Source organism: Melanerpes formicivorus, unplaced genomic scaffold (genome assembly GCF_026170545.1).
Source record: "Melanerpes formicivorus ecotype bairdi unplaced genomic scaffold, bMelFor1.0.p_v2 SCAF_24, whole genome shotgun sequence".
NCBI classification, from domain to species: Eukaryota; Metazoa; Chordata; class Aves; order Piciformes; family Picidae; genus Melanerpes; species Melanerpes formicivorus.
The window spans coordinates 2567338-2580371 of NW_027142376.1; the positions used below are offsets into that span (position 1 = coordinate 2567338).

The 13034-nt window shown below is 43.5% G+C and overlaps 1 protein-coding gene across 1 annotated transcript; it reads left to right on the forward strand.

Annotated features, from left to right (window-relative positions):
- Positions 1 to 7321: 7321 nt before the first annotated feature.
- On the forward strand, positions 7322 to 12553 carry CCDC201 (coiled-coil domain containing 201). The gene is made up of 3 exons (XM_068152951.1): positions 7322 to 7336; positions 10063 to 10631; positions 12419 to 12553. Exons 2-3 carry the CDS (start codon positions 10083 to 10085, stop codon positions 12503 to 12505), a joined length of 636 nt encoding a protein of 211 aa, XP_068009052.1. The 5' UTR covers positions 7322 to 7336; positions 10063 to 10082; the 3' UTR covers positions 12506 to 12553.
- Positions 12554 to 13034: the final 481 nt, after the last annotated feature.

The following is a 13034-nucleotide window of genomic DNA, read 5'->3' on the forward strand; positions in this document are numbered from 1 at the left end:
TTGGAGCTCCACTGATTCCAACTGGTTATTGACATAGAGGGCAACACCTCCTCCTCTCCTTCCCTGCTTATCCTTCCTGAAGAGCTTATACCCATCTATCCCTACATTCCAGTCATGGGAATCCTCCCACCAAGTGTCAGTAACAGCCACTATGTCATGGCATCCCAGCAGCACAGTGGCCCTTAACTCATCCTATTTGTTGCCCAAACTGCGCGCATTTGCATAGAAGCACTTCAGCTGGGCTGGCCCTGTCCTCTTGTGCCAATTCCCCTGGGTTTCCACAGAATGTCCTGGTGGATCATTCGTGGCTTGCCTCAGGGCAGCAAGTTGAGAGTCCTTACCAGCTCTCCATCTCTCTGCTGCTGGTGAGCTGCCCCTCTGTTTGTCACCAGCCAGCAGGAGACTATTAACCCCTTCCCCCTATCTGTAAGGGATTAATGGGCTTAAGTACTTAAGGCTTTTGTTTACTCCTAACATTAAACCTATTCTATTGTATTCTTTCCACATGGTTCTAAATTTAGGAAAGTATTTTCACCTTTGTGTCCCTCTCTTCATTTCTTCCTCTTCTTCCTTTTACCCTCTTCTTGTTTCTCACAACCATTTATATTCTTCTTATGGCTCTTCCATCTTTATTCCAGTTCCCCAGTCAAGGACCATACCACCATGAGTTATCAGGCAAAGCAGTGTGCTGAGCTTCACTTACCAGCTCCTACTGCCTCTTAGGTGCTTCTTTGAAGAATCAACCTCCACACCAAAAAATATTGGGCTATTTGCAAGAGCAGGCAGAAGGCTTAATGGAGAAGGTCTGGTACTGCTCTGCCTGTGAAAGATCACACAGAGGTCTTAATTGCTTGGGCACTTTGGCAAGACTTGTGACTTCACAAACTAGAATTATAGAATGGCTTAGGTTGGAAGGGACTTTAGAGATCATCTACTCCAACCTCCCTGCCATGGGAAGGGACACCTCTCAGCTAGACTTGGTTGTCAAAGACCTCATCCAACCTGGCTTTAAACACCTCCAGGGAGGGGGCATCCACAACCACTCTGGACAACCTATTCTAGAGCCTCACCACCTTCATACTGAAGAACTTCTTCCTAAGATTCAGTCTAAACCACCCTGATGTTAAACCCATTCTCCCTAGTCCTGTCACTAGACACCATTATGAAAAGTCCCTCTGAAGCTTTCCGTCAGGTACTGGAAGGCAGATATCAGGTCCTCCTGGAGTCTTTTCTTCTCCAGGCTAAACAGACACAGCTCCCTCAGCCTATCCTCATAACAGAGGTGCTCCAGACCTTGGATCATCATTGTGATCCTCCTCTAGACTCACTCCAGCAGTTCTATGTCCTTACTATGATGGGAACACCACAACTGGATTTGGTATTTGAGGTAGGTTAACCAGAGCAGAGTAAAGGGGCAGAATCACCTGTCTGGACCTGCTGGCCACACTCCTCTTGATGCAGTCCAGAACGCAATTTGCCTTCTGGGCTTCATAAGTGCACTACTCGCTCATGTTGAACTTCTCATCAATCAACACCCTTGAGTCTTTTTCTCCAGAATTACATCTCCAATTCAATATCATATGTGAGGGAACCATATGAGTGTGGTGGTGACAGGTTCAGTTCTCCCCCCACACACAGAAACTACAGCTAACTTAGCCAGAGGAGCAAAATGGAAAAGAGCTATATTTTACAAGCAGGATGAAATGCAGTGAATATATGCACAATATACAGTATATACAAAAATATACAACAAAGAAAAAAAAAACCTGCCCTCCTCCAGTGAGAAGGGTCCCCCCCAAAACCCCCTTCTTCCCCTTCCTCCCTTTTTTCCCGAAAAGGGTAAGAGAGAGAAAAGTAATTATTAAGGGGAAAATTCTGTTAGTTCAAAGCATATGTTAAGGGAAGAAAAAAGAATTAGTTTCTTATCTCATTAGTCCAAGGTCAGCCAAGCACAGAAAGACAGCAGTTGCTCAGGCAGACTGAAACAGACAGACTGACTGAGACAAACTGAACTAAAACTAAAATTTAAAGTTGCATTCTCACTGATCTACCAATGAAATTCGTTGAGAACTGTCTTTTGTTTTCCTTTTCACACCAAAACATTCAGCCAGAGTGTTTCAGTAACTGTCCCTTTCTTAAAGGTGTAGCCTAAGACGGTCACAATCCACCCCTTCTAAACCATTTCATTGGCTGTTTGTACTGTCCATCCCATCTAAAAGAATATCTACAATTTGTAAGCAAAGTTCATAGTCCATTCTGGCTATCCTCAGGTGCAGATGATTCAGAAGTCCAAGAAAATCAGAAAACAAGAAAATGGAAAGCAGTTTGTCTCTTCACAGACGAAGTGAAGAAAAGGGACCAGGGACTGTCAGTTGACTCAGGGTTCTCAGGGTTTGTGTACCACAGATTCCTCATGGATTCTTCCTTTGGACACAATGTATCTGTACAACACTCTGAAATTAAACTCTCCCAGCTAAAGCTAGATTTCTTTGTGGAATACACTGAATTTCACCATTTTCTCACATTACCCTGTAAGTGTGACCCGGACTTTCAGCTGAAACCACCCCTCGGACAGGTTTAGTCTCTCCTGAGGGAGAAAATACCCAAACAGTTTTACCTAACAGATTCTTTTCTCTAACAACAGGAACTCTATCACCTTCTACTTTCTGTAGCAGATCTGAGTGTGCCGGTTCAGCTCAATTCACTGAACCTCTACTACTTACCAGCCAGGTTGCTTGTGCTAAATGTTTTTCCCAGTTTTTCAAAGATCCACCCCCCATGGCTTTAAGAGTGGACTTCAACAAACTGTTGTAGCATTCAATCTTCCTTGCAGCTAGTGCATAGTAGGGAATGTGGAATATCCACTCAATGCTGTGCTCCTTGGCCCAGTTCTTTACAAGATTGTTTTTGAAATGAGTTTTGTTGTCTGACTCAGTCCTCTCTGGAGTTTCGTGTCTCCACAGGATTTGTCTCTCCAGACCAAGAATGGTGTTGTGTGCAGTTGCATGTGGAACTGGATAAGTTTCCAACCATCCTGTGTTTGCCTCTACCATAGTAAGCACATATTGCTTACCAGAATGAGAATGCGGTAAAGTGATATAGTCAATCTGCCAAGCTTCACCATACTTGTACTTGGACCATCTGTCACCATACCACAAGGACTTAATTCGCTTTGTCTGCTTAATAGCAGCACAAGTATCACAGTCATGGATGAGCTGTGTGATAGCATCCATGGAAATGTCTATGGATCTGTCACGAGCCCACTGGTATGTTGCATCTCTGCCTTGATGTCCTGATAAATTGTGAGCCCACCGAGCTAAGAATATCTCACCTCGGTGTTTCCAGTCGAGATCAAGATCAGAGTCCGTGTCTACGGACTGGCTGGCTCAGCATTCTGATTCCCTTCAGGAGAACTGTTTGGCAACATCATCAGAGTGGGAGATGATTAAATGAAGAGAGTAGAAATCAAAGAAGTGCTGTCTTTCAGATTAGAGCAGAACACTAAGGGAAGAAGGTGACCCTTTATGTATATATGTATTTATCCCTGGGCGTATCGTTCTCCTTGGTAAATTGAAAACTAAATCCAGTTTCACCCTGTTTGATGTGAGGCCTCCTCAAACTCCCACCTGTGTGAAATGAACAAGTGGGCAAGGGGCAACAGGCACAAACTAGAAGCCAGGAACCTAGTTCTCCTAAATTTAAGGAGAAACTTTTTTGTAGTGAGGGTGCTGGAGCCCTGGAGCAGGCTGGCCAGAGAAGTTATAGAGTCTCCTTCTCTGGAGGAATTCCAAACTTGCCTGGACATCGTGATGCTGGGCAACCTGCTGTGGGTGTCCCTGGTTTAGCAGGGAAGTTGGACTGGATGATCTCTGGAGGTCCTTTCCAATCCCCACCATGCTTGGATGCTGGGATTCTGTGAATTCATACACTTGAACTGGAATGAAAAGGATGAAAATTGTTGTTTTTCTTTCCCCTCTTCTGTGGGAAACAATGTAGTAAAAAAAGTAAATATTTTCTTATGGGATTTTTATAATTTTGGAGCATACTTCGAAAGGTAAAAGAAGTTATCTAACATGAGATCAAAAAAAGCATCTTCCAGGGCATAAAGGTAAAGCAGAGGGAGATTTGATATAAGAGGGTGCTAGAGCCCTGGAGCAAGCTGGCCAGAGAGGTTGTGGAGTCTGTTTCTTTGGAAAGATTCCAAACCTACCTGGACATTGTGACCCTTTGCACCCTGCTGTGGGTGACTTTGCTCTAGTAGGGGGCTTGGACCAGATGATGCCCAGAGGACCCTTCCAATCCTTACCATGATGAGATTCTGTGGAAGCCAAGGCCAGGTGTTTTTGAAGCGGTTCAGTGAAGTTATGTTAATTTTGCTAAGGTCCATCAAAAAGCTTCTCACATAGGTTCCTGCTGCACAGCACTGTCTGCATCGCTGCCTTGCAGGGCAGATATGATGCCTCACTGACACAGCAGGACACTACAGGATCATCTCAAGACATTCCTCTCTGCTCTGTGCTATATAAGGCACTGCCTTGCCAAGCTCTGAAAGGTACAGTATGGCTGACCTGCTGGGTTTGCTCACCAAACCACAAGGGCACTAGTTTGAAAACCAACTACTAATAGTCAAAATGAAGTAAGGGCTGGTCCAGCCTCTTCGCTGTTTATAAAGGAATGAGATTTTTTATTATTTTTTTTTGCTTAGCCATGAATATCTCTAAATAGTTTTTGTTTAGTTCTCAAAATATTCCTGCAGGAACCTCCCCCTGGGAGTTTAGGAAATAAATAGCTTATCCTGGACAGACTATTTATTTCCAGGATGTTTACTCATGCAATCCATGTGATTGTAAAGTGCCTCCATTTCTCAAGCTCTCTTTCAGTTCCTTAGGGGCACATAATTTAAACCTAGCAACCTTCCCCATATACTGACAGACAGCTATTCCTAAATATTGAACTGGTAGCTCCAGTTCTCTATTCATGATGCAATTATTAATGCAGCAAGAAAGAGTGGTTTATGATTAGGTTTGCAATGCCCAGACTCCCTGGAACCACAGATTCAGACCCTGGTGAGATCAGTGTTTCACCCTTCTGCCTGGGCTAGATTCACAGATTGCATTGTGTTGGTCGTGTTCAAAGGTCATGTTGTCCAGCTCCCCTGCAGTTATTAGGGACACCTCCAACTAGATCAGGCTAGCCAGGACCACATAAAGTCTGACCTTGAAGGTCTTAAGGGAATGGGCCTCAACCACATCCCTAGGCAACCTGTTCCAGTATTTCACCACCCCCACTGTGAAGAACTTCTTCCTAATATCCAAGTTAAATCTACCCTGCTCCAGTTTCAGACTATTGCCCCTTTTCCTATCACTACAACCCCTTCTAAAGAGTTCCTTCTCAGCCTTCCTGTAGGTTCCCTTCAGGTGTTGAAACGTACATATAAGATCTCCCTGAACCTTTCTCTTCTCCATGCTGAACTCTCACAGACTTTCTTCGTAGGAGAGGTGCTCCAGACATCTGATCATCTTTGTAGCCTCCTCTGCACCTGCTCCAGCAGGTCCATGTTCTTTCTCTGTTGGAGCCCTCAGGGCTGGATGCAGCACTCCAGGTGAGCTCTCACCGGAGCATAGCAGAGTGGCAGAATCACCTCTCTGGACCTGCTGGCCAGGAGCATTCTGGGCTGCAAATGCACATTGTCAGCTTGTGTCCAGCTTCTCATCTGCCAGAAACCCCAAGGCCTTTACTGCAGGGCTGCTCTCTACAACCTCAGCTCACCCACATGAAGCTCTGAAATCCAGTCTGTCCCATCAGCTTAGACTTTAAAGTTCCACATGCATGGATTGCCAGAAGGGACTACCCCAGGCTCCCTCATGCCTGTGACCGCAGCTGTTCACTGCAACCCATCACAAAGCTGACTTCCAGTTCAGCAGGGCTGCTGCAGTCTAGCTTCTTTTCTCTGCCAGCAAAAATTACAGTCCTGCACCTGGACCATACCACTTTGGGCCAGTGCAATTCTCATCTAAGTGTTCGTATTTTGAAATCAGTTCCTTCAAGGGAAGACACTGCCGGTTCCACAGCTGTTAGCTGCAGACATCATGGAATTCAGATTGGAATAAAATAATCTTTGGGTTATTCTCACTACCTATGCTCCTAAAAAAGACTTTTTCATGGCAGATGTTACATTGGTTTTCTAGTTTAGTTTTTGGACAAGAGAAGCAGTGAGAAAATTAGATCTGGATGAGAACAGATGCTCTCCATTCATCAACATTCATCCAGCCTGTGACAGATCCTCAGTGTGCTATAAGGAGCCACGTGAAGCCAGTAAACCACTAGGTCTGTTCTTGTCATCGAAATGGGCAGCAGGCAGCAGAGATTCATGCCCTGTTCTGAGCCAGACCAGCACTGACTCTGCTCAGTGCTGTGAGTTCCCAGCTCAGTCTCTGTTCAGAGCCAGCATTTGCTGCAGTTCAGGGCAGGATTGTACAGACAGTGACTGCTGCTAGCCGTGGCAGAGCTGATGGAGAGAGCTAGCACCAAGGGCTTGGTGCAGACCAAGGGCACTGCTGCATTTTGTGTGCCACCTTAGGGTGCAGGAAGTAAAAGGCTGCAGCTGCAGGGAGGAGGAGACAGGAGAGGTGACCCTAAACTCTTCAAAAGAGGGATTCCATCCCATGGAGGTCATCTTCAGGAGAAAGCTGAGGGATCACAAGGGTCAAGTTCTCTTCTTCAGTAGTTAGTATCCCAAGAGGAATATATCTGTTCTGTCTTCAAAACTGATCCATGAGCTCCTGAATCCTGTTGCAGAATCCAGGTCTTGGATCTGGTTCCCATCTGCTAAGTCCTGTCTGGACTTTCCCCCATGCTTGCCCACAACATTGGTGGTGACAGTGTCACAATTGCCATCAGGGGTTGGGTTAGATAGTGGGTTTGTATCTATTTCATTTTATTGTTCTTATTTCCACCCCAACTGGTTTAGTTTCTTTCCTACCCCATCAGTCTCTTTCCCTTATCCCCTTCCTCTTCCCCTTGAGAAGGCAAAGGACTTAATAGAGAGCATCTGTCACTCATTTAGTGCCTGGCCCAGCCCGGAACCTTATCAATTCAATAACGATAAACATATCACATAGACAGGCTGAGCAGGCCATTTTCCTAAAATTAGTGCATCCTAGATTTCTATTCAGTAGTTTATTACTCTAGCTCCACTATTGAAACTCATAAAAAATGCTAAATGTATGATTCAGGGAGTCTCTGTGGCACAGCCTGTTGGAAGGGCTATAAGAAGTGAAGTAGTAGCAGCTGAAGCCAGATTACCTGGGAAGACGATGACGCTATGAGATAGCAGGTCTGGTAAGACTGTTCTCTTTTGTCAAGTTACATTCCCCCCATTAGACTCTGACAATCCTAAATGGATTACCTTTCTCTGTTGTTTTTAGATATCTCTCCCCCTGTATCTGTAGTGGTGTAACTCAAAGAACTGAACAGAAAAAGTTGTACTGCTTCTATTTTGCTGTTTCTATTGTCCAGAGAAGGGCAACAGAGCTAGTGAAGGGTCTGGAGAAGAGGTGTGGTGAGGAACAGCTGAGGGAACTGGGGTTGTTTAGTCTGCAGAAGAGAAGGCTCCAAGTCCCTGAAAGGAGGTTGAAGTGAGGTGAAGATTGGTCTCTTATCCCTAGTATCAGGTGATAGAATGAAAGGATATGGCCTGAAATTATGCTAGGGAAATTTAGGTTGGAGACTAAGAAAAATGTATTTCCTGAAAGAGTGGTCAGGCATTGGAACAGACTCCCCAGGGACATGGTGAAGTCACCATCCCTGGAGGTGTTCAAAAAATGTGTGGACATGGCACTTTGGGACATGGTCTAATGGCCATGGTGCTGTTGGTTTGATGGTTGGACTCCATAATCTTGGAGGTCTTTTCCAACCTAAATAATTTTATGATTCTCCAATTCCATCTAGAGGAGAAAGAAGTGGGAAGGACAGACCACACCATTTTGTTGTTTTCCTCTACAGCTTTGGCTGGAAAACTCTTTGAAAGCTAACTTTACTTGACCATTTAAATTTTTAGGAGTAAGAGGAAAGCATCAAAAAGTATAGCTGAGGATAGCTCAGGGAGAGTGTTGCAAATTCTTTATTCCCTCTCTAATCATGTGAGCTTACTGCCAGGAACCTTCTGTGACAACAAATAAGGGAAGTAGGTCTGGTTGAACAGGGTAGGTCAAAGGCTGTTAGCTGTGCTGCCTGCAATGTGTCACACAAGCTAGAAAAGTAAGAGGTCTAATGGGTCTCTAAATAGAAGTGATTGGGGTTTCACTTTTACTCCATTTTCCTTCTAAGGAAAAGGACAAACCACAAACCACCTTACATTTGCTGAATTGAAAAATCCGCACTCTGCCTCTTGCCTCCCCTTCTTTATAAGCACAAAGTGGAAGTGAAACTGCTAAACTTGGTGAAAAGCATTGGCAAGGAATGGACAGCTAATGCCCCTTACTTCAGCAAACATACCTCCTGTCCTTCTGTGTCCCCCTTCACTTTATTCCTGTTGTCCCATCCTATTCTTGCCCCCAACCCTTGCCAAGGCTTTTGATCTACAGGGCTTAGAACATGGGCACTTAAAACATGTTGTCCTCTTGATGAGCAATCAGCTGCATGAAATAGGTGAACTGCTGTATGAAAGCAAAGAGTTCAGCAGTTACTGGAAGTACTTAACTGCTCCTCTCATTGGGATATTTATCTTAAATCTATCTCAAACTGTATATATTTATCTCAGGCTTCTCCATGTGTACAAAATCAAGTTATTTTTTGTTGAGGGTTGGCAAATGGGGAGGGGAAACACTACTAACAAAATCAACCTTGCCAGTGTTGGAAATTAAAACCAGACTTTTCCAGAACATAGCTGTTGTATGGGATGGGTCATCAGCAAGTAGGCCAAATGTCAGCTAAGTAAGAGGGAATGAGAGGTTTGTGAGACCCCATTTAAGAAAATAAGAGAAGCAAAATTGCAACTGGAGTGTTGATTAACATGGTCTAGTAGGAGGATCCCAGAGAAGAGCAACAAAGATAGACTAAACTAGACCAGATTAGACTAGAATAGAATAGAATTAACCAGGTTGGAAAAGACCTTCAAGATCATCAAGTCCAACCCATCACCCAACACCATCTAATCAACTAAACCATGGCACCAAGTGCCCCATCCAGTCTCTTCTTAAACATCTGCAGTGACAGTGACTCCACAACCTCCCTGGGCAACCCATTCCAATGGCCAATCACTCTTTCTGTGAAGAACTTCTTCCTAACATCCAGCCTAAACCTCCCCTGGTGCAGTTTGAGACTGTGTCCTCTTGTTCTGTTGCTGGTTGCCTGGGAGAAGAGACCACAGACCTGGAGAACACGTCTTGTGAGGAGCAGCTGAAGGAACTGGAATTGCTTACTTTGGAGAAAAGGAGGCTAAGGGGAGACCTCTTTGCTCTTTACAACTCCCTAAAAGGAGGCTGGAGCCAGGTAGGGGTTAGTCTCTTCTCCCTAGTAACAAATGACAGGACAAGAGGAAATTGCCCTCAGGTTGTACCAGGGGAGGTTTAGGTTGGATATTAGGAGAACCTTCTTCACTGAAAGGGTCATCAAATACTGGAATAAGCTCCCCAGATGCAGAGATGTGGGGAGGGATATAGTTTAGCACCAGACTCAGTAGAGTTAGAGAATGGTTGGACTGGATCTTAGAGGTCTTTTCCTACTGAAACGATTCTATGGTTCTGTGGTAGGGGGCCTGGAACTAGATGATCTTTACCCTTGAAGAGCATCCAGTGCCAGGCTGGATGGGGCCTTGGGCAACCTGATCTAGTAGGAAATATCCCTACACATGGCAGGAGGGTTGGAACTAGATGATTTTTAAGGTCCCTTTCAGTCCAAACCATTATATGACTTTGTGACAAATATCAAGGAAAGACAGGATGCAGATGTGAAAACAGGAAAACCTTGAGTGTGGTTTTGCAGCTGCTGGACACCTTCCATGGCATCTTTTGCTATGTGAACAATGACACAAATGTGGTTTTTTTTTCTTATTTTTTTAAGGCAATAAACCTGAATTCAAGATGTCAGAAGAAGAATATTCTTTTCTGAATGTTAAAAGATCTCAGAAAAAAAGAATGGTGAAACACAGCACTCCAGTGGACTCAACACTTTCCAAAACAATGCTCTCTCTCACAGATCCAACAAACCAGTCAGTCAAGGACCAAGATGTCACTAGGACAGCTTATGGATCACCAGTGCCAAAATCAAATCTAAGTAGATCATTAGCTCAAGTATCATTTGCACATGTTGAAGTACACTTCCCTTCTATGTCCTCAGACAGGATTTCAACGGTGTTTGACTCACAAGAAGTAAACAAAGAGACAAGCCAAAGCTCTCACATTGTGTTTTCTAGAAGGAGGCTTTCCACAGTGTTGGCCTCTGATGAATCAAATGAAGAGCCAAGAGATAAAGTTGTCCCAGATGTGGAAACACAAGTTTCCACCACAGCAACTGAGGAGGATGCAGCAGCTCCCAAGAGTGGACCTTCATGGCTTCCTACTGGAATACCAGGGATAAAAGATATCCCAACAGGAAAAAACAGAAAGAAGAAAATTGATAAAGCTCTTGTGGTAAAGACTTTCCCTTACTTATGAAATGACTTAGCTTTACCATTTGGGGGTTGGTCTCTTCACCCAGGCAACTACCAACAGAACAAGAGGACACAGTCTCAAGATGCACCAGGGGAGGTTGAGTCTGGATGTTAGGAAGTTCTTCACAGAGAGAGTGATTTGCCATTGGAATGGGCTGCCCAGGGAGGTGGTGGAGTCACCATCACTGGAGGTGTTTAGGAAGAGACTGGATGGGGTGCTTGGTGCCATGGTTTAGTTGATTAGATAGTGTTGGATGATAGGTTGGACTCAATGATCTCAAAGGTCTCTTCCAACCTGGTCTGGTATATATTATATTATATTATATTATATTATATTATATTATATTATATTATATTATATTATATTATATTATATTATATTATATTATATTATATTATATTATATTATATTATATTATATTATATTATATTATATTATATTATATTATATTATATTATATTTCCTGCCAGTACTGAATATACAGAGATCTTTCTTGTAATGTGACCATGATTTAGTTAAGGAACATCTCCACAACTTCACCAGTGAGCATGTGTGATTTGGGTCATAAGCTGCATGATCAGGGTCATAACCAGCTAGACTTTGTGGTTTATTTCTTAACCACAGAATGGATGGGATGCAGTCTCTCAAATGAGTGCTTGCTTCAGCTTGTGACCTTGTATGACTAGTTGTGTACCCTAATGTCAAAGTATGTTCTTCAAGATAGCTTTCTTTAGGGGAATCCTAAGACAGGGAATATATTAAGCTTTCAAGTTTCCTAATGCTGGTGAGTTAACTACAACTGGAGAAAAAAATAGTCTGCTTCTTTCCTTGTCTAACCTAAATTGTAGTGCTTTATGTAAAGAATGTCAGTCTGGGCTCTTGCATGTAGTCCATTGGTTAGTGCAGGGCTTTTGGGGGGTGCAATTCAGATGAACAGATCTCATGCAGTTATGTATTTTTCTCTTCTGTGAGGCAAGATAACTCAGTGTCCTATAACTTTGATGACTGATCCTGCATAAAGCCTACAGAAAGACTAGGGAGGCAGTGGAGTTAGACACTGAAGACTTTCATGTCAATAAGAAGCCATCAAATTCTGTTCTGGTTTTTGTTTTTCCACTGTACCAAGTTGTTCATGGGTATGTTAGGAACTCAGGAAAACTTGCCCATTCTGAGAGTAAAGGATTCTTAGCTTAGTGGTGGGTATCTGCCATGCCTGCTCTCCTCTGAGAGATTCCTTGCCCATAGGATACCATCCAATATCCATTGTCAGTCTTCTGCCAAAATTCAAACCAGCAGTACCACCCCTAAATAACTTCATCTACTCAAGTTGGCCCTCTTATGATGATAAGCCAGGCAGAAATGTCATTAAAGGCCTTTCCCAAGCCTACTGGAATCTCATGTTTAAGGTTAATGATGCAGACAGTAGTCTGTGTTGTGGTATACACACGTACTGTGAGAAGAACAGGCTTTGAGAGAGGCATTAGCAGCATATAGCTTCAAAGTTGTCCAAGGGCAGGTTGGACAGGACCTTGAGCAAGCTGGTCTAGTGGAAGGTGTTCCTGCCCATGGCAGGGGGGTTGGGACTAGATAATCTTTAAAATCCCTTCCAACCCAAACTGTTCTATGAATCTAATGAAAACAAATGGGAAACTTAGCCAAAGTCCAGTTTAGGTTCATAATACCTTAGGGTAGGTTGTTTGCTTTTTAAAGCAGGTGGCATCTGATTGAATTGGGTTGAATAAAGAATATTTTCTTTTCTATAACAGAGAAAGAAACAAAGAGAATGGCTGCTTCGCCAGCTTACAAACATTGAAGAAGCAACTGAACATGAACTGACAATTGAAGAAGCTTGAGTGAACTGCCTACAGAATCGCTGCTATCACATCCCTCTTGTGGGAATACCTGGTTCCAATAAAGCACACACTTGTCTACCGTAACTCTTAGACTACTTCTTTCCTCTAGAAATGTTCCCCTTTTTTGTTATTTATTTGGTTTATGATTCTTTTGCTTCTTAAATGTAAGAGGAGTCAGCTAGAAATGAAGTGGTGCCTCAGCATGAAAGCCATGTTAGTTTATAATGGCTGAAGACCTGGAATAAATAAGGGAGAGAACTTCGTATGAGAATCATTCTTCATCCTGCCAAAGCTCTTCCTTATCGTAGTCTTTTGTGTAGCATTCAAATCTTCTGGGGCTGCCGGTGTTCCTTAAGTAACAAAGTCCCAGTGGCCACATAGTGCATAATCCTGGTTAGCCAAAGGAGAATCTCCTGATCTAAAGAGTAATCAAAGCTGATGCAATCGGGAATGTTTTTGCTGCTAGATAGGGAGATGAGGAAATAGTGAGAGGCACCAAGGAGGGAGGCCACCCTCCAGAGATTACTAA

Excerpts from the sequence above, each read along its gene's own strand:
- CCDC201 (XM_068152951.1), top strand. The coding sequence starts at position 10,083 with ATGTCAGAAGAAGAATATTCTTTTCTGAATGTTAAAAGATCTCAGAAA. Across the intron at positions 10,632-12,418 it reads AAATTGATAAAGCTCTTGTG|AGAAAGAAACAAAGAGAATG; the intron begins GTAAAGACTTTC and ends TTTCTATAACAG.